Source organism: Lutjanus erythropterus, chromosome 22, assembly GCF_056507025.1.
Source record: "Lutjanus erythropterus isolate fLutEry1 chromosome 22, fLutEry1.hap2, whole genome shotgun sequence".
Classification (NCBI taxonomy): Eukaryota; Metazoa; Chordata; class Actinopteri; order Lutjaniformes; family Lutjanidae; genus Lutjanus; species Lutjanus erythropterus.
In genome coordinates, this window is record NC_139338.1 from 19,542,637 (window position 1) to 19,568,751 (window position 26,115).

Genomic DNA, 26,115 nt, shown 5'->3' on the forward strand with positions numbered 1-26,115 from the left:
TGCTCCTAACTGGCAGAGCGAGGCTATTTGTTTTTGTTGTTTTTTCTAATGGTGAGTCAGGGTGTTGCTTGAAAATCAGAGTTCAAATCAGGTTTCTTTTTTTTTTGCCTTTCTAAGGTGGCAAATAATGACTAATAAGTCTTTTACAGAGGCAGTACTCTACGCTCAGACTTGTTTTATCTTTTTCTTTCTGTGTCTGTTCCAAGCGTGTAGGAGAACCTATAGTGATTGGCGCAAAAGGCTAAAAGGTTAAGAGCCACTGTTTGGTTTGTCCCTTTTGGTCTACTGTAGAAACATGGTGATGCAACATGGCAGCCTCCATGAAAGAGGACCTGCACCCACTGTAGATATAAATGGCTCCTCTTCTAAGGAAGCGAAAACCTAATTCTTATTTTCAGGTGATTATACTCAGTTGAACGCACAAATATTACATTTATTTTCTTCCATATTCTGTCAATTAATCCTCATAAATCTTACACACTGATCTTTGAAAATAGTAGTCTTATGTCACTAAATGATTGGCACTGTCACCTTATGGAGTCTTTATAGCGAACAGATTGTCTGATACATGATGATAAATATGTTATCACAAACATTTGCCTTTTTACGTCCAGCTGACATGGAGCAAAGTCATGTTTCTGGACACTTTATGAATGAAGATCCAGTACACACTTGCCATTTAGCCTTATTTAAATTATAAAGTCCACCTCCACTCTTCGTTTAAACAATTTAAAATGCTCTGCAAGAAGTAATAATTTTTGGTAGGTGTTTTTTTTTTTTTTGCAAAATAAGCTCAAATACCTCACCTCATTTAGTATTCAAGGATTCATGAAGGTGTAAATAGTCCCCACCCTCTCCTCTGTTATTACAATTTTTCCTGACTTTGTCAATCAGTTTGTTCTTAATGCCTTCATATGGTTTTCTGCCTCTCTTTTAATTTTTGCTGTCTAAAAACACTAAGGTATCAGGGTCCTGGGGGACCCCAGTCAAAAGCACCCAATTCCGCCCATGCTGTTTTTAGTAGATGAAACTATTTATTGACTGAGTTAATGGATGCCATGGGTCATGGGTCATAATTAGAAGTATCGCACATTTGCAAATTAAATATAACTTAATGCTACAGTGTTCACCAGCTAGTTGCTAACTTTGTTTGTTGACTGTTGCTGCTAGAAACAGGTTTTTGCGATGAGCACTTTAACAATATTAAAACATTTTATAGGCGGTTAATCAATTCATTTTGAAAATAATGGGCAGATTAATCAATATAATATAATCATTAAATGCAACCCAATAATTCTCTGTGGGTTTTTCATCTCAAACAGTTAGTCCTTTGACCCGTTGTTGATGCAAGAATATTAATTAGTGTAGCTTTAGGCTAAAGTCAGTGGTCTCAATTTCTAATTTCTCTTTGTTTTGTCATGCTGTGATCCATCACTCTGAATGGTGGGTTATATAACACACACACACACACAAGTGGGTCACACCCTCTTCATTACATTAAAAGCTTCTGTAAAAGAGATGCACCTGTCCTGGTGACCTTTGACCCTGGGAGACCCCCCCCCCTCCCACTGCCCTCTGAAAGACCCACCGCTCTGGTTACATACTGACACACGCACACACACACACGTACACGTGACAGCTGGCCGAATGGAGGCAGCTTCTCTTCCAGTCATTAGAGGGACAGGGGCTAAAGGAGACAGGGGAGGGGCAACTTTGTGCCCCCCCATCAGACACGCATGGGTCAGTCACAAATTAAGACATATGCTGTTGGCCGTACTTTGTCTTGTGCATCTGTTTTTCTAAATTGGTCTGCAGAGATGTGGCGCGGTACCATCCGTGGTAATATCGACACCGCTCACCAGCACCTCAGCTAATTTCACACCATTTAACTCACTGGCACATTTGTGCTGGTGACCGAGGACATGGAAAAAAACTTGATGAAATTTTAATGTCATCTTTTCAGAGTTGGAGCCCTCATATCAAATGATCTGTTTGTCTAAACTCCAACCAAGTGTGTCTGCAACTCTCTAAAGTTAGTGAACCTGGGATGATCTGCACAGCATGCGCCTTGAGTTACGTTTCACTGTTGCGGACAACATGCTGAGTTAGACAGGTATCACAGCTTCTCCTGTCAACTCCTAACAAGCATGATACCAGTCCAGGGCCGAAGTGGGTGTGCAGTGCAGGAAAATGCATGTGCTCCCTGCCTTTAAAGCTAATTTATATTAATATAGGCCTGTCCTCTGCCCACCTCCAGCTGCTTTTTTTTTCACACCTGGTAGTCCACTTTGACAGACTTTTCCCTACCTAGCAGAATGCAGTACTAGACGGCACCAAATGGTCAAACACAAGCCGCACTGCTGCTGCAACATATGGCCATTCCTTCAGACTCCCTGCAAGCACTAGAATTCGCTTGTATGTATCACTGTGACGATTAAATACAGGGTTATTTTATGTTTTATATGATATAACAACAGTTGTGTTGCCAACTTCCTGGATAGTCTAAACAATGGCCAAATGAGTGGGGAACTGAGAGCCCAGAAGCCCTGCAGTCGCACTAGATTTCTTAATCTTTTGGGATTTTTTAAAAGTCTTATGCCAACATAGTATCATGTAGTTACACTTTAGCTGCAGGGTAAGTACAAGAAGCAGGAAGACAAGCTGTGACTTTATTTGGCAATTGTTTCAGTGCAATTACTAAAGAAAAAACATGGCAAAGAACACCAGTACTCACATGCTCCAACAATTTGTGATCTTGTGATCTCGACTGCTGCGCCTCCTCTTGGCTCTGTTTTCGGGCTTCAGAAAATCTAACCTGTGACAGCAGACTTTGGCTAATCGCAGGTCAGTAAGATAGTTGAGCGTTGAGTCTTATTCAACAAGACATCAATTTTTGATGATTAGAGAATGAGACCAAACAATCAACTATCTTTCTCCAGAATCACTCACTGTGTCTTTAAATCCAGTCATCACAGCAGTAAATTCCAGAGAACAACACAGTGACACGGTGAGTTGCAAATGAATCACAAAAACACAGGACTTGTATACCATTTATGGTTTTAATAGATTAGTGGCACAAAAAAAAACAATCTAAGCTGTGAATAAAAATGAGTAAATTAAGTGGGTGACCACAACTGACAAAAAGAACAAAAGAAGTAAGGAGGAAAAGGGGGCTTCAACAATTGCCTGTCCAAAAAAAAAAAAAAAGCAGCCTGTTTCATAAGTGGGTGATATTAATGACTCAATAAGACAAGTGTGAGAGAAAAGAGGCTTGTAATGCCAGCAGGTCTCACACTTGGCTGAGCTTCACGTGGCTACTCTCATATCCAGCCCTGCAGTGTAACCGCTGTGGCCGAGTGGCTCTACACGGCTCACCGGCCATTTTGGAGGCTTCCTTCCTCTCCACGCTGCCCCCCTGTCCAGTTTCCCCAAGGAGCAGGGCAGACAGAGAGTGAGAAGGGGGGCAGAATAGGAGCTGAACATGGGAGGGGATAATGATGCTATCTAATTTTTCCATGTCCTGCTCCAAGTTTCCATTCTCTCATTGAATGTTTTTATGCTTTTTTTTTCATTTTTCCTTATAAAAGACCTTACTATAGTCTGCTTCTATTCAGAAACATACAGTAAAGTCTGTCATCACTTTCAAGGAAGCCGCACATCCTGATATTATGCCGGGAATGCATGCCCTTTTACTGATAAGAAGAAGATGGTTATTTGTGGAAGTGGTTAATCACAACCCTGCATAGCCTTTCAGTCTTTACCCAAGAGATTTTATTAAACCAAGATCAGAGAGATTACAGACTTCTAGCTCAAAGTATGTATCATTAGCCACTACCAGTGATTTTTATTGTATCGCAAGCTGACCTTGTGTAGAAACATACAAACCGCTGCAGACAATGAGGGAAGTAATCACTTTTAACTGGTGTAGTCAGGCACTTTCCCTGGATCATGTTTTATTGCAGCAGTCCTCTCCTCATTAGGGACGAAGCCCTGTAAACACGGGATTAGTGTCAGCTGGTTCATGACCAGTGCTGCCTGTATCTAGAAATACAATACTGAACTTGGTCAGCAACTTTGGGATGTGTGTTCTGCAACACTAAATGCCTCACACTCACAGTAGATGTCGTGACAGTGTCCTGTAGTGTGCTCAGAAAATGTTACTCTCAAATGTGCAAATGTAAAAGGACCACAGACAGACAGAAAATGAAGTGGACGGAGCTTCTGGGTCTGAAAAATTAAGCCAATGCAAAAGTGCCCTACACCTGCACATTTTCTAACGGCCAGCAAGCGAGTGACTCCACTGGTTGCAACAAGAAGTCTGATTGTATGTACTCTTATGAGAAAATTACCCTGCTTCTTGATTTATGACTCCAGCAAACATTTAATCATTCCTAATGATATTATGATCTTCTTCAACACGGCATGATGTTCATTTTGTAAATTATGGTCCCATTTAGAGTAAAATAGACCATAAGTCAGGGTATGCTTTAGGGCGGGGTTACCGTGTGATTGACAGGTCATTCTCAGTGAGTCTGTCCATTGTAGAACACATATAGATCAAGGTTCTGTTACTACGTTGCCTATTTCTTGTTTAAAACATTTTCATAAAAACACCTGGTTATGCTCAGGGAAAGATCATGGTTTGGACCAAAATGAAGCACCGCCCACTTCATGATACACCCACCCACCAGCTCCATTCCCACGCTGCCAGACTTGAGTCTTTAAAACCGTGGTCCATCACGGTGGATCCGTCCACTAATTATTCTGTTGTCCATGATAAGGACAAAGTGAGCTTTTGTTGATGTTTCTTTGATGTAGCATAACTATACACCCACCTATAAGCCACCTCTTGTAATGACTCTCCCCCTTTAAAAGATAACTGGGCTTATTTTAAAAAGTCAGGTGCATAACAACCCCAATGCACACCTGCTCGCTATAGTTAGTGGACCTTATCTTGACCCTGCAGTTGGCTTCATGTACAGTAGTCAGCATAAATAACAACTATGACTCTTTGAAGTCATTTGTAAGAGATGAATCCTTGTGCACATGAATGCGATGGGGGATAGAAAGAGTTATGTGCTGACCGACCCTCCTATATCTGCCCTCAGCTGTCTCTCAGAAGGTTAAATATACCATGTGGCTGCTATGCTACACATTTCCAGCGTGTGCTAAGCGTGCTCACATTACGCTGTATTTTTTTTAAATAAGATAACATGGACGGGGTTCATATGTCAGAGGCCCCTCAGCAATGTGGGAGGTGAGGAGGTTATTTCACACTGCGGGGGAGAATAGGTAATTTTCTTTATGGATTATGTCATGTATTTTTTATTGGCTGTTGTAAAAGAGCTGGGGGGAGGGTTTGCAGGTGTACTTAACAGTGTATTGTTTTCAGAGGGCTTGGAACACGTTATGTGTGGTTGAGCAGCGTGACGTTGACAAGTGGTGTGGCTGCAATAGGGATTTTATTACCTGTGGACAATGCTTATGCTGAGAAATTAGTACAACTAAAAAGTTTATAAGCAAAAGTTCTTGAAATAGAGAAACTTCTATATAATATCTAAATTTCAATTGCTAATTTAAAGGAGTATTTCAACATTTTGGAAAAATGCTTCTTGGCTTTAGTTCTTGCAGAGGGTGAGATGAGTTTGATACCACTTCCACACCTGTATGGTAAAAATGAGGCTACTGCCAGCAGCCTGTTAGCTAAGTTTAGCTCAAACGCTGGAAGAAAGAGGTAAGCTAACTTCCGGCTCGGCCTGCTACATTCGCTGAAACATTTTTACAACTGCATGAGAGTTCAAAAGCACAGATGCTCAATTTAGTAGGAGTTCTACAATTGTGAAAATATGCTGATTCTTTTCTTGCAGAGGCCGTGGCACGAGATTGATGCCACTCCCGTGTGTGTATGCTAAATATGAAGCTACTGCCAGCAGCCTATTAGCTTAGCTCAAACACTGGATAAAGCTAGCCTAACCCAAAATGTTTGGCGCTCTTAAAAACCACAAGGTGATGCTTTTACAAATAGAGACAGATGATGTGTTAATAATGAACTGTATGGTGCTGGTAGGTGGATTTTCCAAGCATGTGACAGAGGCAGGCTAGCTGTTTGCACCATTTACAGTCTTCTAGTCTAAGCTGAGTGAACTGACTCCTAGCTATAATTTAATATTTACTGACATTACAAACATTAGAGCTTCATTAATTAAACTATTTGAACCGTTTCTTAAAGAGCAAAATAATACATGATTAGACGGTTTGGCTAAAACAAGTTTCTTAGAGACATAGTAGCCTAAAAAAAAGGCTTTCACATCAGCAACGCCTGCCTGGATTCCAAATACCCCAAAGTTCATTTCGCTAGTGTGACCACTGTGTACTGTACCCGCGAACATCTAAGGTGGCCTCAAGTACGGTTCATGTGTATTCAGTTACAGTTTGCATAGGATGAGAAAACTAAACGTACCAAAACAAGGAAGTGGACTGCTATTGGGGGTCTTGCGATTGGCTGGCTTTTCTACACCACAGCAACAATATAAACAAATGTTGCGTGGGTGATGAAATATGAAAACACCTTAAATCAACCTTGTAATATTTTAAAATAAATAGGCTATAAATAGCTTTGTAGAGTGCATGTGGGGTGTGTAGGTGTATCATGTCTCATCTGCCAAGTGAAGAGATTCATTGGTGTTTTGACAGCGAGGGGCTATAGGATATGGTCTCACATACCTAGACACCACGCACGCTCGTGCACACGCTCACATAGCCTAACGTGAACTGAACTTAATGTCAAGGATTCCATATAAGGAACTGTTGTCCTTAAAATCCTTCTGGCCGAGTTACAGGGCTTAACATTGATTTATAACAGTTTAGACATGCTGGTTATAACTGTTTAGATACGTTCATTGCAGACATAGGGGTCATAGGATACGACTGGTAATATTGATACTAAACTTTTTGAAATGCAGCGATGAAACACATACACAGAAATGTTCTGATCTTATTAAAGTGTGTTAAGTTCATTTAAAAGAAAGTTTAAACCCTAATTAATGAACAATTGTCTCTCTCGTGTTCTCTTCTGTCTCTTTCTCTTCCTTCTCTGTCCTCCTTCTCATCAGAAGAATACATTAACCAGCATCTCACCCTCGAGGATGTGACTCTCATGCTGACAAACTATGAATAGCTCTCGCCTTAATGCACAGCTCATGTGGAGTAGAGCAATGTATTCACTTGGCTTAACATTATTATTTCATGCTTCCCCTCTCTGAATCTATACAGATTTTTTAGCATATTGTTATAGTAAGCAGTTAAGCTCAGCCGAGGTCATGCGATCTTCTGGGCTCTATTCAAACTGAATCAGATTGGAGGAGCTCGACAAATTTGATTAGAGCGTCCAGGCCAATCGGAAGCTTTACATTACAGGAGGATTGCTTAACTAATTGATTGTTTTCTGTGTTCTCAGAATAAAAGAATGGGTGGACCAGATGCAAAAAGAGTTGATCACATTAACAGACACAGCCAGCGGTTTGAAGAATCTAATGGGGGTAAGCATGACTTTTTGTTGCACACACACACACACACACACACACACACACACACACACACACACACACGCACACAGACTCTAACTGTTGCTCCACATTAGGGGTCAACTATCGGATCCAATAGTTTTACAATTATTGGAATCTGCGTTTTTTTACAGTCTGGTTGCTGTTAAGATATATTAATTTAAAAATGCCTGATGCAGCTGCCTCTCTCTGTCTGTAGTGATTATTCTGTTGTCTCACTTAGTGTCCCGCTCTCACAGACACTGTGACACATCATCAGTAATAGTCTATCATCATTGAAGGCTGCTGTGCCACAGACAGGAAGTCAGAGCACTGATGTTTTGTGTTTGTCTAAGTTCTGACACCAAACAACTACTCATGCTCACATTCACACCTACGGGCAATGTAGAGTTTTCAATTAACCTATTATGCTGCATGTCTTTGGACTGAGGGAGGAAGCAGGAGTACCCAGAGAGAACCCACAGTACCTGGAGAGAACCCATGCAGACCTGAAGAGAACAGATTCAAACTCTGAACCTTCTTGCTATGAGGCGACAGTGCACCACCATGCCCCCGCTTTACAATCCAGCGCATACGAAATCTAGTTTGCCAGGGATATGAATCTCAGATTTTAGGGAAGTGCAAAGACATCTCCTCCTTCAGAAGAGGAATGTGAAAACAGCTCTTTGCTGGCAAACTTTTGCACAGATAGATCAGTGTAGTCAAGGTCAGACTTTTTAGGCGACATAAACATAAGAAAAACACATTTTTGAGTAAAAGGAATCTTTAGGTGACATCGGAAGCGGGGGTGTTGCTAGTGTTAGCTGTCTCTCTTTCACCAGTCAAACTTGTGGTGAAAGCAAATGACCAAACTGTCAACACTCACAGCAGTGGGGGGTTGTGTGACCTCAGCCCTGACATTACCCTGGGATCTGAAACGCAACACAAAGTAACTAATGCACAGAGTAATGTGCAAAAGGGAGTACTCAAACACACACAGATGAGACCAAGCAACGGCTAGTTTTAGCCCACAGGCTTGTTAATTGCCCATATGCCTTGAAGTAATATAGCAAGTTATTTTTAGTGCTCCTACATATTGCACTAATAATTTTATCATTACAACATTATCAGAAGGCTTGAGAAGACATTTGTAGGAGGCGTTGCCACTTATAGTTTGGACCAAATAAGTAAAAAAGTCTAAATCAAAACATCATGGATATATTCACTGATTTCTTAGCTAACTGAATTTTAATTTCAGTTTGACTTGAAATAATCCCCATTATGCAGATTAAGTATTGACTCGAATTCTCGTGTGTGGTCTCTGTCACTTGCTCCTCTTACACTCATTAACCCTCCTTGCACGAACTCGGCTGTCACAATACATCACCAGTCTATATATAGTAGCTTCTCATTAGACATAACGCTGCATCATTTCATTCTGCCAGCCCAATGTACACGCTCAGACAAGATCAGCGTCACGACCACACCGTTTTGGCTGTAGTCCTCGCACACGCACTCAGACACCCACACGCACACAAGAGCCCACATCTGACAAAGGAGAAGAAGCTTTTCAGATCCACATTGATTGACATAATGCATCTGGCACTGGTGCTCCCCACTCCCTAAACTCGAGTCGGCTTTAGAGCATCACGAAAATCATTACAAAACATGTTTTTATTTGATGCCGTGGGATGACTTGTCAGCAGAAATGAAAATGAAATGTATCAATATTTTGTCTGGCTGAATCTTCTTACACCGTTTTTGCCGTTGGAGAACCGGAAGCTCTTGTTTCAAGAAAATGCACTGTGCACAGCATGCAGAATTTTAATGGGAGTGTTATGCAGCTTGCAAGTTAATAATACATGTGGAGATATGATCCATATTGCTTGTGCAGTTCATCCTGTAACTTACAACTTGAACGTAAATGGTAGACACTGTGCACAGTTGTACCTCTTGCCCTGGTACTGATATTAGTTTTCACCTAGAGATCCTAAATCCACTGAATAAAGTGGATTTTTCAGTTCAAACATGCAGATTAAATATAGAAACATAGCTTGTAATAATCCAAATATAAAGTTTAGTAGTACTACTCTTTAATATTGCTTTTGCACTAAAGCAAAATCCATCGGACGCCTGGAGGATGAAGACAAACATGCACGAGCCTCAGTTCTGTGGTTTGAATGTCGGACAATGAAATCCCTCTAGGCTGCTAAATAATTGGCTGTTTGGCATTTGTGTTTTTTATTTCTTTTGCTGGAGCATATTCCATAGCAGAGTAAATGGTCTTGTTACATAACCTGACATTGCAATTTAATCAGCGGACGTGTAGCTTCCTTTTTTGAATCATTGTGCGTTGGTCAGTGAGGTTCGACGAGAGCTAGAAGATGATCACTGATGGGGAAAAAACTTGAGGAAACTCTCTTTGAGAAATGATCACATCTGTGCAGTATGTTTGTATCCGAAGACATGATGACTAAGTGATTATTTGTCCTTACCTGGAAAGCTAAGGTTTGATCTGCTGAAAGGGATGAAACACCCCAGAACCTATTTTCACGCGTTCATCCGTTTTAATGCTAGGAGAACACGTACATGCCACTTCACCTCTGACCCCTGCTTTTCTCCTCTGATTGTCTCAGATATATCAAGAACACAGATCTCAGTTCACTGTGAAGACCAACAATGCGAGGGACCTAGTGGCGACGGCTGCCGGGAATATAGAGAGACTGCTCGCTAACCGCTCCGAAGCCCTGAAGGTGAGTGGGATCTCCAAACACAACATTATCTTGTGGCAACCCGGCTTGAGGTTGAGGTCTTGGCGTTTGGTTGTCGTAACTTCTCTGATATTAACCTGACCATTAAAAACTGCCATTCGTTTTTTGTTTGCGAGAAGAGCATAAAATGCAAATACTGATCTGTTTATGAGATCAGGTCCAGCGTCTCTGCAAGCACAGTGCCCAGGGAAACCCACAGAAACAGTCTGCTTCTCCTCATTTCACGTCAGAACAGACACTGGCACACAGCCACCGCTTCAGGCCGTGGACTGATTCGATATAAGCAGACATCCTCCAGCAAGATGACTTAATTCAAAGTTACCGGTCTGGGTTGCTACATGCCAAAAAATACTAAAAAATCCATTGTGTCTGCATGTGTTGTATCACTTTGCTTTTTTTGAAAATGTTATTTTTACAGATGACCCTGTTTAGTTTCAACTTTCAGGAATACTTCATCTTTGCTGTGATCACTGAGGCTGAGTTTGACCTCATACCTCTTCCATACTGGCTGCTTTAGGTAAATAAATTTATATTGTACAATTTTTGGCAAACCATAGATCATGTTAGCTACAACATAACATGTTTTAGCCATGCTAGCTGGGCATATCTAGGGATAACAATGTTGTTCAATTGCGTCAGTCAGCTACTATGGTCAAAACTGAAATATCTCAGCAACTATTAAGTGGCATTAAAAGGTGACTCTGTCCAGACATTCAAGGCCTCCAGAGGATGGTTCCAAAAACAGGTTGACTTTTTTGACTTTTATTTAAATGCTTTGACAGACACTGGATTTCCAGGAAGTTTTGTGCAGATGTTTCATCTAGCACCACCTGTTGGTCAAACTTTTCACTTATCCAGTTGAAATCAATCAGCATCTTTTGGATTGGTTGACAAAGGATTTTGTGCATTTGCAAACCCCAAGAAGACGTATCTCACTGACTTTGGAGAACCCTTGACTGTTCCTTCGCATTTGTCGTTTTTTTTGAAATGCCTCAGCCTCTTTTTGGATAACTTGGGTATCAGGGAAACCATGTGAACTTAGAAGTATTAAAAAGCACTGACATTAATATTCTTAGAATTTACTCTGTTTGGTGCAGCTTGGACGTTTGCGTCGCCTAACATTAGTCATGCTGCTGACTTAAGAGATACAGGTAAGCACAAACAAAAGAAAATGCAAAAATATTCAGTGCAGTATAAGGGGTTCCTGTTCCATCCCTATCAGGAAAGAGGTCCTGGAAAATATTGAAGCCCCCTCATATAGACTCATAGTCTTATTTGCCTTTAGTAACAAATTACAACAATCTAAATTGATCCCTACAAGCTTTCACTGCTCCTTAGTTTAAAGACAACAGCATCTGGCCAACTGAATTAGGATCTCCGGGCGCTCCCGGTCTCGATCAATCTGGCTCTGAGAGCCAGAAATATCCAATTAAAGCCAGACAGCCCGTTGCCATAGTTACGCCCTCATTGATTACCCCATCAATCCAGCCGAGCATTTTGTTTTCCTTACATTCCGATAATTGTCGAGGGATGAGGAACAATTAGTTTTTCGGTGTTGTCTTGTCACACCTTGGGAGAGAGACACGGCTGCTCAGTGGATTGATGGCAGCAGAATAGAGTTGTTAAACCACAGACTCTTTTCTTCTATTTTATCAACACCATCTGCTGCGTGTTTCACCTGCATGAGTTAGCAACAGTTGTTGAGCTCTTTGCTGAGAGTGTGAAAACATCGAGGGAGACAGGGATGATATATAAATATATATATTAGCCAAACACCATATGCTGACGTTCTTTTCTTCCTCTCAAAAGTTTGTTTACTTGTCACTGCATTAGCATTAAGAGGAGAAGGCCATGGTGGCATGGTAGCTACTGTAAATGGTGTTCTGTATAATGAAGTGGAGTTGAGCCACGTTTATAGGGACTGTAAATAGCTGCTGTGTCCATTTAGCTGAATCATGAATTGAAATGGGAGCACTGACAGGATGAAGGCAGCATCTGTTATGTTCTTGACCTGACCTGCACTGTAAAAACTCCTACAGGCATTTAGTGGAATCAGTTTATCATATCTTTTGTTCCAGTTAATTAAATTTGAAATTTCTAGTATTTATTTTCAGTTTTTCAGTCTTTAGACTTGGAATTATGAGTTGAATGAGCTGCACAGAGTTAAATCAACTCATTAAATTGAGTTTCTTAAGAAACATTATCAGTATATTAGCAGATGTCCCAGCATGCACTGACCTTTCCATTTTATAGCTTGAAGAAAACATGTATGATGAAAACTTGCTGTCTTTCCTCCAATGCTGGAACAAAGTACCTCAAACAGGAGCAGCTGCAGCTTAAGTTGAGAAAACTCTAAATTTCAAGGCAGCTTATTTAAAAGAAAAATTGAGTTTCTCAACTCAGCTCAATTCGACTCAAACTCTACAGTTTTTAAAAGGTTTCCCCAACTAGTAATGTTTTGTAGAGATGATTCACTTCTCATCTTTAGATAAACTTTGAGTTTTAGAAACTCACAAAAAAAATGTATTTGAAAATTGTTGAGTAAACTCATTGGAGTGAAAGTGAATAATGGTTAATAACTTAATATCTTCAAATGCAACCATTTAATTTTCAGGGACCCTAATGATATAAATCAGGTTCACTCACTCACTCAGTGTGAGCATTTTTTGAAATACATTTTTTTGAAGATTGAAGTTTATCTGAGGAACAAGTAGACTCAAATTATCTCAACAAAAAAGATATATGTTGGCAATACTTTGTTAAGTTTATTTTGAAACTTTGACGTTGATTCAAAACCTAAATCTGAAGAATCTAGTGAAGCCAGTTGCCTTGAAATTATTTTATCAGAACTTTTTTACAATGTGAAATGAAGAATTCACTTTTCAAACTGAAAAAAACATTTGTTTGTTATGTTTGTCAGTGTGACTGAAGAGTTGTGCTTAAGCTAATTGTACATATTTTTTCAAGTACAACTAAATTAATAAAAAAAAATACTAGAAAAGTTTGTTTTCGATTATCACCTAATTTCCTCAACTTATCTTTTCAAATTCAGTCAACTTAATTTTGTAAGGCAACCTTAGTTAAAGGTTTACAGTGTACACTAATATATTTCTCATTCATGCAGTAAATAATCCCTCCCTTTGACGTACCTTCACCACCCTTGTTCTTTTATTCCCTGTCATCTCTTCATCCTCTTTCCTCCATCCCTCCCTCTTCTAGGTGGGAGGTGATCGTGCAAGAGAACGATCGTGTGAGGCGTTATAACTTTCTGTCAAAGAGAAAAAGAGAGACATTGAACGGCCTGGTGTGTAGGAGAGAGAAATGATGATGAGCGGAGTTTGAGTGGTAAGAAGTCCATCAGAGCACTACGCCACACCTCCCATGAGGCAGCGTACAAAAGACTAGAAGCCTATTACAGACCTGCCATCCATTAGGAGCTTTGCCTCTCAGTACACAATTCAACAGGCACCGCTCTCTTCTGCCGTACATAAAAAAGTTTCCACCTCCACATACTGTTACACCGACTGAAGTTATTTTGTGATTAGACACTGCTGATGGCATTTTTGGACGCCCGATTTTCCCTGAACCTGCCACCCCTGCTGTAGATATGTAACATTAGATTGATATTATGAACATGGACACTGCAGGAACAAAGACCCCTGAGAAACTGTTGCCAGTTGGTGCTTTTCATCGCAGATATTTTGACCGACCAAAGCAGGAAAAGCACAGGCGAATAACACTAGCAAACTGTTCCGTTGCAATAAATGCCTCAGTAAGCAGTGTCGGTGAGTGAGCTCCTGAACTGGCTCACTTAAATGGAATGCAGCCATTGTTGATGTGTTGTAATATCTGCAGTGAAAAGGGTCTGAAGTGGTTTAATGCTGCTTATAGGTATTGACCAGTTGAGTAGAGGACCAAACAACTGCAGCTGGTGCAGATTTTCAAGTTTCAAGTTAGTGTTACTTCACTAGAGCCAGACGGATGTATTGGTTGCCAGATATTTAAAAAAAATATCAACACCAGTACCCTTAAAGTGATACCAATGCAATTTGATACCTTTTTGTGAAGGTCCTTTATCTTCAAAAACGACTATTTCAGTTTGATGATAGAATTTAATTGATTATCAAAATAGATGCCGGTTAATTTCAATTAATAATAGATTAATTGTTGCAGCTGTAAGTGTTTAATGTTCGCTGTTAGGTTTATTAGTTTGTCCTGCTGTTTCTTCGTTTGTGGTGCACAATTTATCGATTGATTGGTTGATTTAAAGATGAAAATTTCCACTCGTTTTTACTAGAGGCCATGATAATGAATAGGCTAGTGTGTGTGCACTGTGCATGGTAGTATATCTTTCTTTATTTAAAATTTAATCCTACTAACAATCCCCATTTATACTTAATGTATCTGTAATTTTTATATATGCAAGCCTGGACATATTGTAGTAAGTCTTGGTTATCCATGTGCACCTACAAGCACAAACTAATTGTTTTGGCGTAATGACTCGTCCTGTATTTGCCCAAACACATTTCCACCATCCTGTACCGATGCCAGTTTCTCCTGTCAGTCAAGCCCCTTCATTCAAAATGACACCAGTCTGCATTATAAATTACTGAGGCTGCTCTTTATCGCTTTCTCTTTTCATTTGGATCTTCATTATGATGACACATTATCTGTGTATCTACAGAAAAAATAAAACCACACCACCACAAGACAAACTTTCAGATGAATACTGTAAGACAACATGCCAGAGCGCTTTAAACCCCTCTGAAACCGACTGTGCTTCCACCCCCTTCAGCTGTACAGTTGAGGCTGTGTTGTGCCTGAAATAAGGCAGATAGACGCCGCCTCTCTGACTGGTGGCATTTCTCTTTACACCAGGGCAACTTGTCTCCTCTGGCTACGCTTTGCAAGTGTTTACTTGTTTGTGTGTGTGGGTGTGTGGTTGGGTGTACGTGTGTTTGCCAGCAATTGTCAGGGAGCACAATCCCATTAGAATGATGGCTGCTGTCATTAACTTAATCAGGGGCCCTCTTGGATTTGCTGTCTGTCACTCTGACATCTGCCCGTCCTGTCACCTCAATTCAGTCGCTGCGTTTGACGGCGGTGCTCCCTTGACATGCAATCTCTCAAATGTTGGCAGCTGTGGCTACTTAGAGGGAGACAGATTTATCATTTTCATTTATTATTATACTCGCAGTGGGTCTAATTCTGTCTTGGGTTGTGTACAAGACAAGAAGCACACTTTGCCAAGACTGTATTTCAGCTGTTAAGTGCAAAGTTTTACCAAGTGCAACTGTAGAAAAGTGAAAGTAAGCACTAGCGTCACTGCAGCAGCACTGCCACAGATATGCGTCAACAAACTTTTCCCATTTTTAGCAGATTTATGCACGAAAATGAATAAAATATAGTTCCACAACATAGATCACTACATTTCATGGACACTTACATTATGAGCTGTCTTCTTCATGGCTTTATTTATTTAGTTTTCCCATCTGATTTTGTTGACATTGTTGACAGATTTTGTGTTTTGGTCATGTTTCCTTTCCAAAGCTTATAAGACTTATATACTTTTAATTAAGTATTTCTTTTAATGCAGGACTATTACTAGCAGTTCAGCTTTTATTTTAAGGTATAATATGCAATATTTCCCAATGCACAGACTCATATAAACAAAATCCCTTTCAATCATCGCTTAAGAGACACTAGAAGTGTGTGATGATGGTGTGTGTATCTGCAGAGACTCTGTCCCCTGCATGTGTTTCCGTATATTCTCATTTTTTTTTGCTGTGTTTGGAACATTTTACCAACCCAAAACATCTGTACTTGATATCCTGGGAATTAGACTCAGCAATCTGCTTTCTTTCTGGTGTGTTTACGAACAGCTTGGACAAATCCTCCTGATTCTACCCTTAAGTAAAGCATCTGAATACTTCTTCCGCCCCCTAACACTGAGCCATGTCAGGGCGGGTGAAGAGGCATGTCCTGCTGAGGATCAGCATCGCACCAATTTGTAGTTATATTTATGTGTTTTGTTTCAATTAAAAATCAATTTAATCAGTCAACTGAAATTATCTGCGGAACTGCTCTCTATAATCCACAATCTTTCCACAGGCAACTGTACAAGTACACCCAGTTGGGAGTCACCAAGTTTTGGCAACAACTTCACACAGTTTTAAAGAATTCGGAAAGATTTCCGCTGTGTTTTGAGTTCATGCCAGTTTTTTTTGCTGTATTGCTAGTGCTGGTGTCTGTACACAGTCAGCACAGCTTGAGATATTAGTTCTCATTTTCTTCCCCCAAGTTCTGTCATTCAGAAAATTCGATAGAACTGTTAGTTCTGTCTCCAATCCATCAAAGATGTCCTAGAAACATAGATTTGTATCTGCCATGTTTCTGCGCTGTTGTTGGGTTGTTGAGTCTGCAGCAGTAGCCAGTATCTGAGATTTAGTTCTACATGATAAGTATGAGGCGTGGTGCAGTTTCAGAGATAGTTCTCATGAGATCTGCTGTCTTCCTTCATTTTCAGTTTTCATGCACATGTAAGAGCATGAAAGGGCTGCAGATGTATAGCTCCTCAGCCGTCTGTCGCAACCATTTTCGAGTTAATGTTCCTAAAGTGTTGGTGATCTGACTGGGGAAATAATTTTGTTTCCAAACCGCTCATGGGCGATCAAAGAATTTGCCTCTTTCATGTTGCGCCACAATATTCTGCATTCGGTACACGTTGTCCTTAAAAGGATGTCAATTGAAACTAGAATCCTCAACAGGAAGGAAAGCGCTGCAGTGCCGAGATAACTGCAAAACTTTTTACCTCAGATGAAACCCCTGAAAGTCTTTTCGTCAACTGAAATGCACCGCAGCTGATTATTTTAGTTTTTTAGAGGAAGATATTGTGTGTGTGTGTGTGTGTGTGTGTGTGTGTGTGTGTCTGTGTGTGTGTGTGTGTCTGTGTGTGTGTGTCTGTGGGTGTGTGCGCCAAACTGAGAGTTGTCTCCCAGATCTCTTTGATACTTCAGAAGATGAGTCAGATTCTTCAGGCGGCTGCTGTCGCAGCTTAGTTTCACTGTTGATACAACTCTGGAGATTACAGTCGCTGAACCTCAAACTGGAGATCTGTGTTCACACACGCAAGTGCAATTACCTGTCCTACTTCTGCTCGTAGAAATTAGGGTTCCAAAAGGGTTCTTTCTTAAAGGGCCAAGGTTCTACTCTTCTGAAAAACCCTGTTTTGAAGAGAGAGTTCATCAAGGGGCCTTTGTAATCCAGAGAACCCTTTTTGGATGAAAGGATCCCAACAATCCTTGAAGAACTCTGTCGTTGAGGGTTTTGAACCATAATCTTAAAAAATATCGTTAGACCCCCTGGGGGAATTCTAGATAAAACTCTTGCAATATAAAAGGGTTCTCAGTAGAACCCCGTAAGTGGGTTCCAGATAAAATTCTTAGATATCATATGAAGGTTCTCGATGGATGAGTTCTAAACAAAAGTCTTGGAATATGAAAGGGTAAATCCCCTGAGGGGGTTCTAGATAAAACTCTCAGAATATAAAAAAGGTTCTCACTACAACACCTTGAGTGGGTTCTAGATAGAACTCTTGGAATCTGTAAGGTTTCTCAGTAGAACCATCTGGATGAGTTCTAGATAAAACTCTTGGGAGATAAAAAATGGTTCTTGGTAGAATCACTTGAGTGGGTTCTTTTTAGCATCTTTTAGAAGGTGGAAAGGTTCTGGACAGAAACCCCAAACAGGACGCTTGGTGGAACAATTATACCAAACAAGGGTTCTCTGTAGAACTTCTTGTAGTTAGTCTGGGGTAAAACCTTTCACAGATATCTCAGATGACCCTTTATGTTTTGGTTCTAAGTAGAACTCTCTGAAATGGTTCACAGTGAAACATTTATAAACGGCTCTAACAGAAACCAGAAATGGTTCTCTTATGGGGACAAGCTGAAGAACCCTTCATGGTTCTCGTCATCACCTTTATTTCTAACAGTGTGAGCCTTTATTCACATCCCTGAAGTCCCTCTCCCTTCTCTGGTTCTCCATTCTTGTCACATATGGTCTTTTATTTTCTCCTGTTCTGTGTCTTTTTTTTCTTCCGTTCCTCCCTCCAACCCTGTCCTTCCATCCTCATCGCTCATGACTCCCTCATAACTTCCTTCCCCATAACTTCACCCCGATTCTCTGTCACTCTTCATTCCCGTTTTCCTGTTTTTTTGCCTTGCCCTGTGTTCCTCTTTTCTCCCTTTCTGTCCTTTCCTATCTCTTCCCATTTGGATGCATGTGTGTGTGTGTGTGTGTGTGTGTGTGTGTGTGTGTGTGTGTGTGTGTGTGTGTGTGTGTGTGTGTGCGCGCGTGTGTGGCGCACTTTGAATACAGATGATAAATTCTTCTGAAAGTAAGGGAATCTTACACTTTAAAATTTGATCCTCTCTCTCTGTGTGTCCTGCCCGTCGTCTCCATCTACAAATTCCCTGTCCTCTTCAGGCCATTCTATCCGTTATAGCTGTGTTAAAAATAAACCAGCATATCATGTTTTTGTTACCATATCTTACCATTTAGCATTCAACCAGATTGTTGCTGTACTTAACTGCAGTGGAGTTAAAATTAAAAACTTCTTGCTGCATGAATTCAATTTAAAATGGGACACTGTTTACATGTTTTTCACAGAGAAACACTTTACTGTCAACAAGTAAACTTACAGAAATTTGTTCAGAAATCTTAGATAGATCTTGTCTGAGGGGGGCCAACAGTGTCGGACATAAAAAACCCTGATCTTATAATGTATCCAGCTAAAGTTAAAATATTATTACCAAGTGTAAATGGGGCCATAGTGCTAACGCCTGAGGGTTTGTATCTGCATTAGTACATTAGCAGCACGTTACAATATGGCAGCTTCATCAGTGGCCTTGCGCTTCAAACTATGGCGCTGCAGGCGCCCCTTTAGCGCTCCTCTAGCATCGGTTTTGCATATGCATGGCTCTGCAATCTAGTTAGCAACAATAAACATGCAACATCTGGGTAGACTTTCCAAGTAAAGGCACAAAAACTACTTGTCACTTATCCAGACATCCTTTTCTTTTATTGAGTCTCTTGAGTTTTTTTTTTTATCATCTGTCTTTCATTATGAGGCTGTGAAGGACAGAAACAGCCTGAACAGCATTGTGAAAATCTGTTCTAAGATCATTGAAGTGAAACAAAGAGATCTAAATTGTTTTTCGCAATCAGCAAATCCTCTGAAAAGCAACAAGTATCTTGGCTTCTTCTGGACACATTCTTGTGAATATTATCTGGCGCCATCCGTAGGTAACCAGTGTCATTATTTCTATATGTTTTCATATGATCTTTTTATTGTGCTTTGCCAAGTTTATTTATTAGCATTAATTATAGACTCCATTCCACATTAATGCCGTCTGAAACAGGTGTCCAATAGCAGGCTTAGACCTTCTACGTTTGGTGAGTGAGACACAGGACACAAACCCCGGTCTCTTTGATGAATGTCCCATGTTTGTTTGACCGATCCGTCTTGACATTGACAGCACAGCAAACATAACATTACCTACAGTATCATAGCGTGAAGCACAGGGCCACTTATCAAGCTGACATCAAATATGATCACCTCTGCAGAAGTTTTATTTGCAGGGAAAGACGTGAGTTAAATGCATCATGACACAACAAAGAGGACCCAGACTTGCAATGTGCACCAATAGTTTTAAAAAGTTTTAGTTTAAAGAGAGATTTTTCTTTTATTTAGTCGACTGACTTAATCAAAGAAACTGACCAAAGGATGAGCAGCCTCAGCACACTGCTGCTCTGCACTGTTTACCTCCTCTTATTCAGTTTCTGTCTCTTTGTGTGGCTATGACTCAGATCCTCCTCCACTGTACTATCCTCCAATTGCCTCCATCATTGCATCCATCCCCAGCTTACATTGATTTGAGTGCATAACTGTCAGCTACACCGTGCATGTAGGTGCGGCCTGTTGATTAATATAGGATGAACTCACACACGGAAAACATGCACTCGTGCACCTTCAGTCCATTTGTTCATTACACTGACCTGAGCTTCTTTTTTTAACCTGCCTTGACAGCAGATCGCCTCTGACTCTGTTCTCATCAATAATTGAATCATTCCTCTTAACCAGTACTCTTTGATGGGCCCTGTGGTTAACTTCCCCCTGTGGAATAGGTCATTCCTCTTCCCATAGTGACACCAGCAGAGATCCTCAGAACGGCTCATTTATCATGAAAAAGAGGAATATTTTGTGGTTGTAAAGCAGAATGCAACAGTCTGTCCTATAATAAGAGAAAGCTCTGCCAATAGGCTGAGATAAATGCACTTGTTTCCAGCACTGGGAATGGAATTGTTCAATAAATAGGTGTCTGTATCTAAAAAAAATTGGGTCTAAATATAATCTAAATTCCAACTTTTTTTTTGTCTTGGTTTGAGATTTTGAGTTTTCACAGCGCAATGAATAAGCCAGCTGGACAAGAAAATAATGACATGACTCATGAGTCATCTTGGAATAAATCAACATAAAAGTGAACTGAAATAAAAACCATTTGGACTGATGCCATGCAGATAGTTTGGGGCTTTTTGGCACTGATAACAAAGCAGAAAACACTCAAGTAGTTTGTTGTAGCTTGAATTAGATCTTAAAGTTTCATGAAATCAAACTCCCATTTACAATGCTATTCATGGTCAGGAATTTTTCTGCAATAGTCATTCAATATTAAGTTTTTATATCAGTAATTATCTCTATTTATACCATGATGTGGTTGAACCAGCTCTTCTTATTGGATGTGCATTAACTTCTGATAATGGACACCTACTAAGTACTTCCAGTGAAACACTCCATTGTTCACCATTCTAAATTAATGGTCAGCCTGTATCTTAAACAAGTAACCGCAGCAACAAGGACAAAGTCAAAGCCTCCGTTTACAACGTATTACAACACGTTAACAAGTTACACCTATTCACAACACTGAGTGCCTCATCCTGTGAACACCACAGCATGGTGACAGCAACGCACAGCTGACAGAAGACACTGCTCCTCTGAACTTACCCATAGGTCTGTATAACATAAGTGACTGTCTCACATCACATTCGCTACTCAGCTTGTTACTACAGGCTGTAGCCAACATCACACATGGCTTATCATTCATTTGTGAGAATCTTGATATTCGACGGATTGCAGATAGTCTTGTTGTTAAACCAACTATCAAATTATATTTACTGTTTTTCAAATTGCATGCAATGTTATTGACTTTGAAACTTAGCACAGCGTTAGCTTTCTGGCTCACAGCTGAACCAAAGGGTTCTATGAGCAGACTTTGCCAAGCAACTTTTCCATTGCATAAGAACTTTACATGATTGCAATGATTGTTTGCAGGTATTAGTCAAACCCTCAAATGTTACCAGGGAATCTGAATTATAGCTTGTGAAAAACATTACATTTTGATTGCAAAACGCATTAAAATACAAATTAATGGTATAAGCAAGATAATGCTGCAGGTAAGATGCTCCTGGCCTCCATATTGTCCATCCCTTTATTCGTAGTGGCAGAGTCCGCCATCCTCTTGCTGGATTCAGATTGCTTAAAAGACAAGCAGTGTTTCGTCCAACTGGCTTTGTCACCCTAGTTAGTGCTGTTATCAAAAATTAGTCTTAAAAAATAGGCAATGGTAATTTTTTCATCAGCGCCTCATTTTTTTTTCACTTTTGCAAGGTAGTAATAAGAGAAGAGGGAGCGGCCACTGTGAGCTAAAAGCTGCAGGCTGGGTCCAACACACACTTCAAAGGCTCCAAATCTTCAGCAATGTAACCAATTTTACTGAGTCCTGCTGTCGTGTTTAAAACTATTCTTGGTGTGTGCAGTAGTTAGGATAAATCTGTGAAACAGTGACAACAAGTATTTTAGGCAGTGCATTGCTTCAGCTCTCCCTGTACAATCTTAAGTTTTGTGTTGTTTATGTCTTTCATTACAAATCTTGACACATCTGAAGGTAACTATTGGTTTCATTTCTTTTACATCAGTAGAAAAGTGACACATCCCTTCGTCTTGTAAATGCAACGACAAACTTTTGACTTTAAAGGAGGGTCACATCAGCTGATGGCTTGTCTCAAGATGGTCTAAAACTGGAGAGATGGGGCTGACTTCTTGGGACAGGGGGAAGGTTTTTCTGTGCGAGTGCATTCAAGGAAACTCCCTGTGATGCTTTGTACCCACCTTGAAGGATGCTTGTTGACAAAAGCAGCAGTTCTGGGGGACATGGCGGCCTGCCAAGACCTCCCCCAGACAGGCCGCCTGCACAGACGAGAGCGGACTGACCTGCAGAGAGGATGCTGTGATTAAAATCAGAGAGAAAAAGAATAAAAAGAAGAACAGGGAACAAGAGAGGTTCTTTGTTCCTAGACACGCTTTTCTTGAGTGATGCAGAAGAAATAGATAAATAAAGTGACCATCCAAGAGAGAAAGGGAGAGCATAAGGAGAGGAGATAATGCAGGACTACAGAACAGACAGATGAGGACTGTGCTATTTGAATATTGATTGGTGAGGGTTATCTCAGGCCTGGGATCGCATTAGTGCTTTGGCAGCAGAGCCAAAAAGGTTTTGGCTGCCCACCAGCAGTCTGAGCCACAATCGGTGGCCATTTTGAAACAAAAACAACAGTTGTTTTCTAACCTTGGCTTCTTGGGTTGGTTTAAATCACCCTGTGCGTGGGTTTCCATCGATAGGAAACCAAATCTTCTTAATTGTGAGTGGGCCGTTGGCATCGGCACAGAGAGGCGTGTTCGAGGCGAGGCTTGATTGCCGAGGAGAAAGATGGGCTGCGCTACAACGGCAAGATAATGAACAAAATGCTTCGGGTCTCTTGTGTTGCCATCGCATGGGAGCTTTCGCTCTCCACAGAGCATGGACCACAGATGCGGCAGGTTACCATGACGCCCTGGTCGCTAAGCAACGTGGGCATCATAAACAGATTCCTCACTCCCCAAAATGAATCACTTCTCATTCTCTTTCATAGGGTACTTTCATTGAAGTGGCCTCACTCCTCATAATCCACCATATACATATATTAAACACAAAATTGCCCCTCTAGTAGCATTTGTGTTCATTAAATTGTCTAAAAAGGATGAGAGCAAGTGTGTGAGCTCTTGAATTAAGTGTTGTGTTATGTAGTGGTGCGTAATTACAGAGGAGTCACTGATCTCCAGTGTCTAGAAGTGCGTTATTAAACCGACACTGGATGACATGCTGTGAGTCATTAGACTCTGCTGTTAAAGCTCTAATCACAGAGTAGGCGCACACACACACACACACACACACACACACACACACACACACACACACACACAGGCTCATTAGACTCCTCACTCACGTTATTTTATTAAGTTGTACAATAAAGCGAAAATAGTTTCCCATGTACAATTTCCCATGAGTGCATCCACTTGTGCTCAAAGATTGTACTCTGTTGTGATTTAAATATTCTGTTTTACATGTCATTCTGAAGAGAGTTCATTATGCAACCTGTCACTTTACACAGTATTTTCTAAAAAGATCTCTCTATTCGAATGCTGGTGAAATTTATCACCTCAGAACTGCTGAATAAACAACATAAATTTTCTCCTAATGCCACATACGGAGGAGTTATTATAGCCAGGTAATTTATGCTGATGGGGCTCTCAGAGCAAGTAGCTTGTTGCAGTGTGATCTAATATTATGAGTAGACATGAGACATAAATATATTACCTCCTTTAGTCACAATCAGATTGCATAGTGCAGTAGATTGAAAGGCACTTTAGTATATTATTACTATTGGAGCTCATAATCAATTATGAGAACATATGGAACACACACAGAATGAAAAGAGATTGAACACACAACTATCTGTGTGCCATACATTTATTTTACATTTCATTAAATTGCTTAAATCACTATATAATAATGTTGTATTCTTATTATTGTATTGATTATAATGTCATATTGTACATTATACAAACCCCAATCATTCACTCAACCTATAGTGAGTTTGATGCCTGCAGCACGTTCAAAAAAAGTTGGGACAGGAGCACATTTACCACTGTCCTACATCACCTTTTCTTGTGTTAACACTTGTAAAGAGTTTGGGAACTAATTGTTGAAGTTTTGAAAGCAAAATTCTTTCCCATTCTGTCATGATATATGACTTCAGGTGCTCAACAGTCAGATTTGGACGGCAGACGGGCCAGTCTCATAGCCTCATGCTTATTATGAAGCCACGCTGTTGAAACACCTGCAGAATGTGACTTTGCATTGTCTTGCTGAAAAAAGCAGGGATGTCCCTGAAGAATATGTTGTCTGGATGGCAGCACCAAAATGTGTATGTGCCTTCATAGATGTGCTATTTACCCATGATGCCTTAGGCACTGACACACACAAAATGAGGGGAAAAGCTGCATATGCTGGGGCACCAGCATCCAGAAAGTTGTCATGCATTTATGATCAACTACATCCAAACCCTAGTTAAGATTAAAATTGTGTTTATTATGTCCATGCATAGCATGGAGGCCTATATGCAGTGTTTATAGTCTGCCCCCTTTTTTTTTAACCTCTGGAAAGACACTGTAGAGGACACCCCATCGCATTTTTTTCAACTTTAAGTGCATCTGTTAGATAATTTATTGTCCTCAGACAGAAGGAATTTGTTTCCACAGTTTGTACACTCAAAGGAACAATTAAGGAACATCAGCAAAACAAGCTGACGCAGAAAAACTCAGGACACGCAATATACAATACAGTCACAAAGAGGGTGGGTCCATTAGTGTTAGTGCTAGTTTGTTAAGGGCCTAGATGGCAGAGGGCATGAAGCTTTTACTGTAACTTTTTTAGAGATAAGAAATAGAGATAAGAAATCTGTATCTCTGAAGTAGAATCAAGAATGAGATCAGAGCGTGGCAGCACTGCTGTGTTTTCGCCACTGGAAGGGCATCCCAGAAGGCACCACTTCACATTTTCTCAATTTTAAGGGCGCCCATTTGCGCACTGTGTCATGTTTTTCCAATGGAAGAGCACCCTGTGTATCACTTGATAACATTTTGTCAACTGGAAGTGCACTTATACGTGCATTTTATCATGGTGTTGCCACTGCAAGGACACCCTAGAGTGCACTTCATATTTTCTGCACTCATAAGTGCATTTCATCACAGTTTCTCCTTTGGGAGGGCACTCCAGGTGCATTTTGTCATGTTTTCTTGCACACTGAGCCGCTGTCGATGAATTTATTTGATGCATCTTGTTTCGCAGTTCATGTGAGAAAAAGATATTGTGATCACATTTATGACTACACTAGACCATGGACTGATAAAAAAAAAAAAGTAGTGTAATCATATTGAGCACAAGCGTTGCCATGTTCGGTGTGGTTCTGTCACATTTAAACCACTTTGGCTGTTTTGTAATGTCACATAAATATGTCCAGTATCCAGATGGCAGACTCCTCTCAGTGTCAATCAATGTTGTGCTTTGAGCCAAGATGGCTGCTTTCCTGCTCCACATTTGCATGCCAGAAGAGTATTTTAAAACATATTTTAAAACGGCAACCTGAGCCAACAATGTATATACAGTTAGCAGTGAGGGGGCGGTGCACACAACCGTTGGAAAGCATGCTTTTACCAGTCAAAAAAAACCTTTTCTGTAAATGAAATATCCATGTTTCTCATGGACATCACCAAGATAGGGATCTTTAAGGAATTTTAGTTGTCTGACATGATGCAATATAGTGCAAACATATTTCTGTCCCTCTCACCAAAAACTATTAATATT

General features: G+C 40.4%; 1 protein-coding gene across 1 annotated transcript in view; it reads left to right on the plus strand.

Annotated features, from left to right (window-relative positions):
- The window catches only part of cacna2d1a (calcium channel, voltage-dependent, alpha 2/delta subunit 1a), a 115,186-nt gene that overhangs the window by 16,012 nt on the left and 73,059 nt on the right, over positions 1-26,115 (plus strand). Inside the window, exons 2-3 of the mRNA XM_084710710.1 lie at positions 7,457-7,538; positions 10,178-10,294. Coding sequence (XP_084566836.1) covers positions 7,457-7,538; positions 10,178-10,294 — 199 coding nt within the window. The remainder of the gene's footprint in view (positions 1-7,456; positions 7,539-10,177; positions 10,295-26,115) is intronic.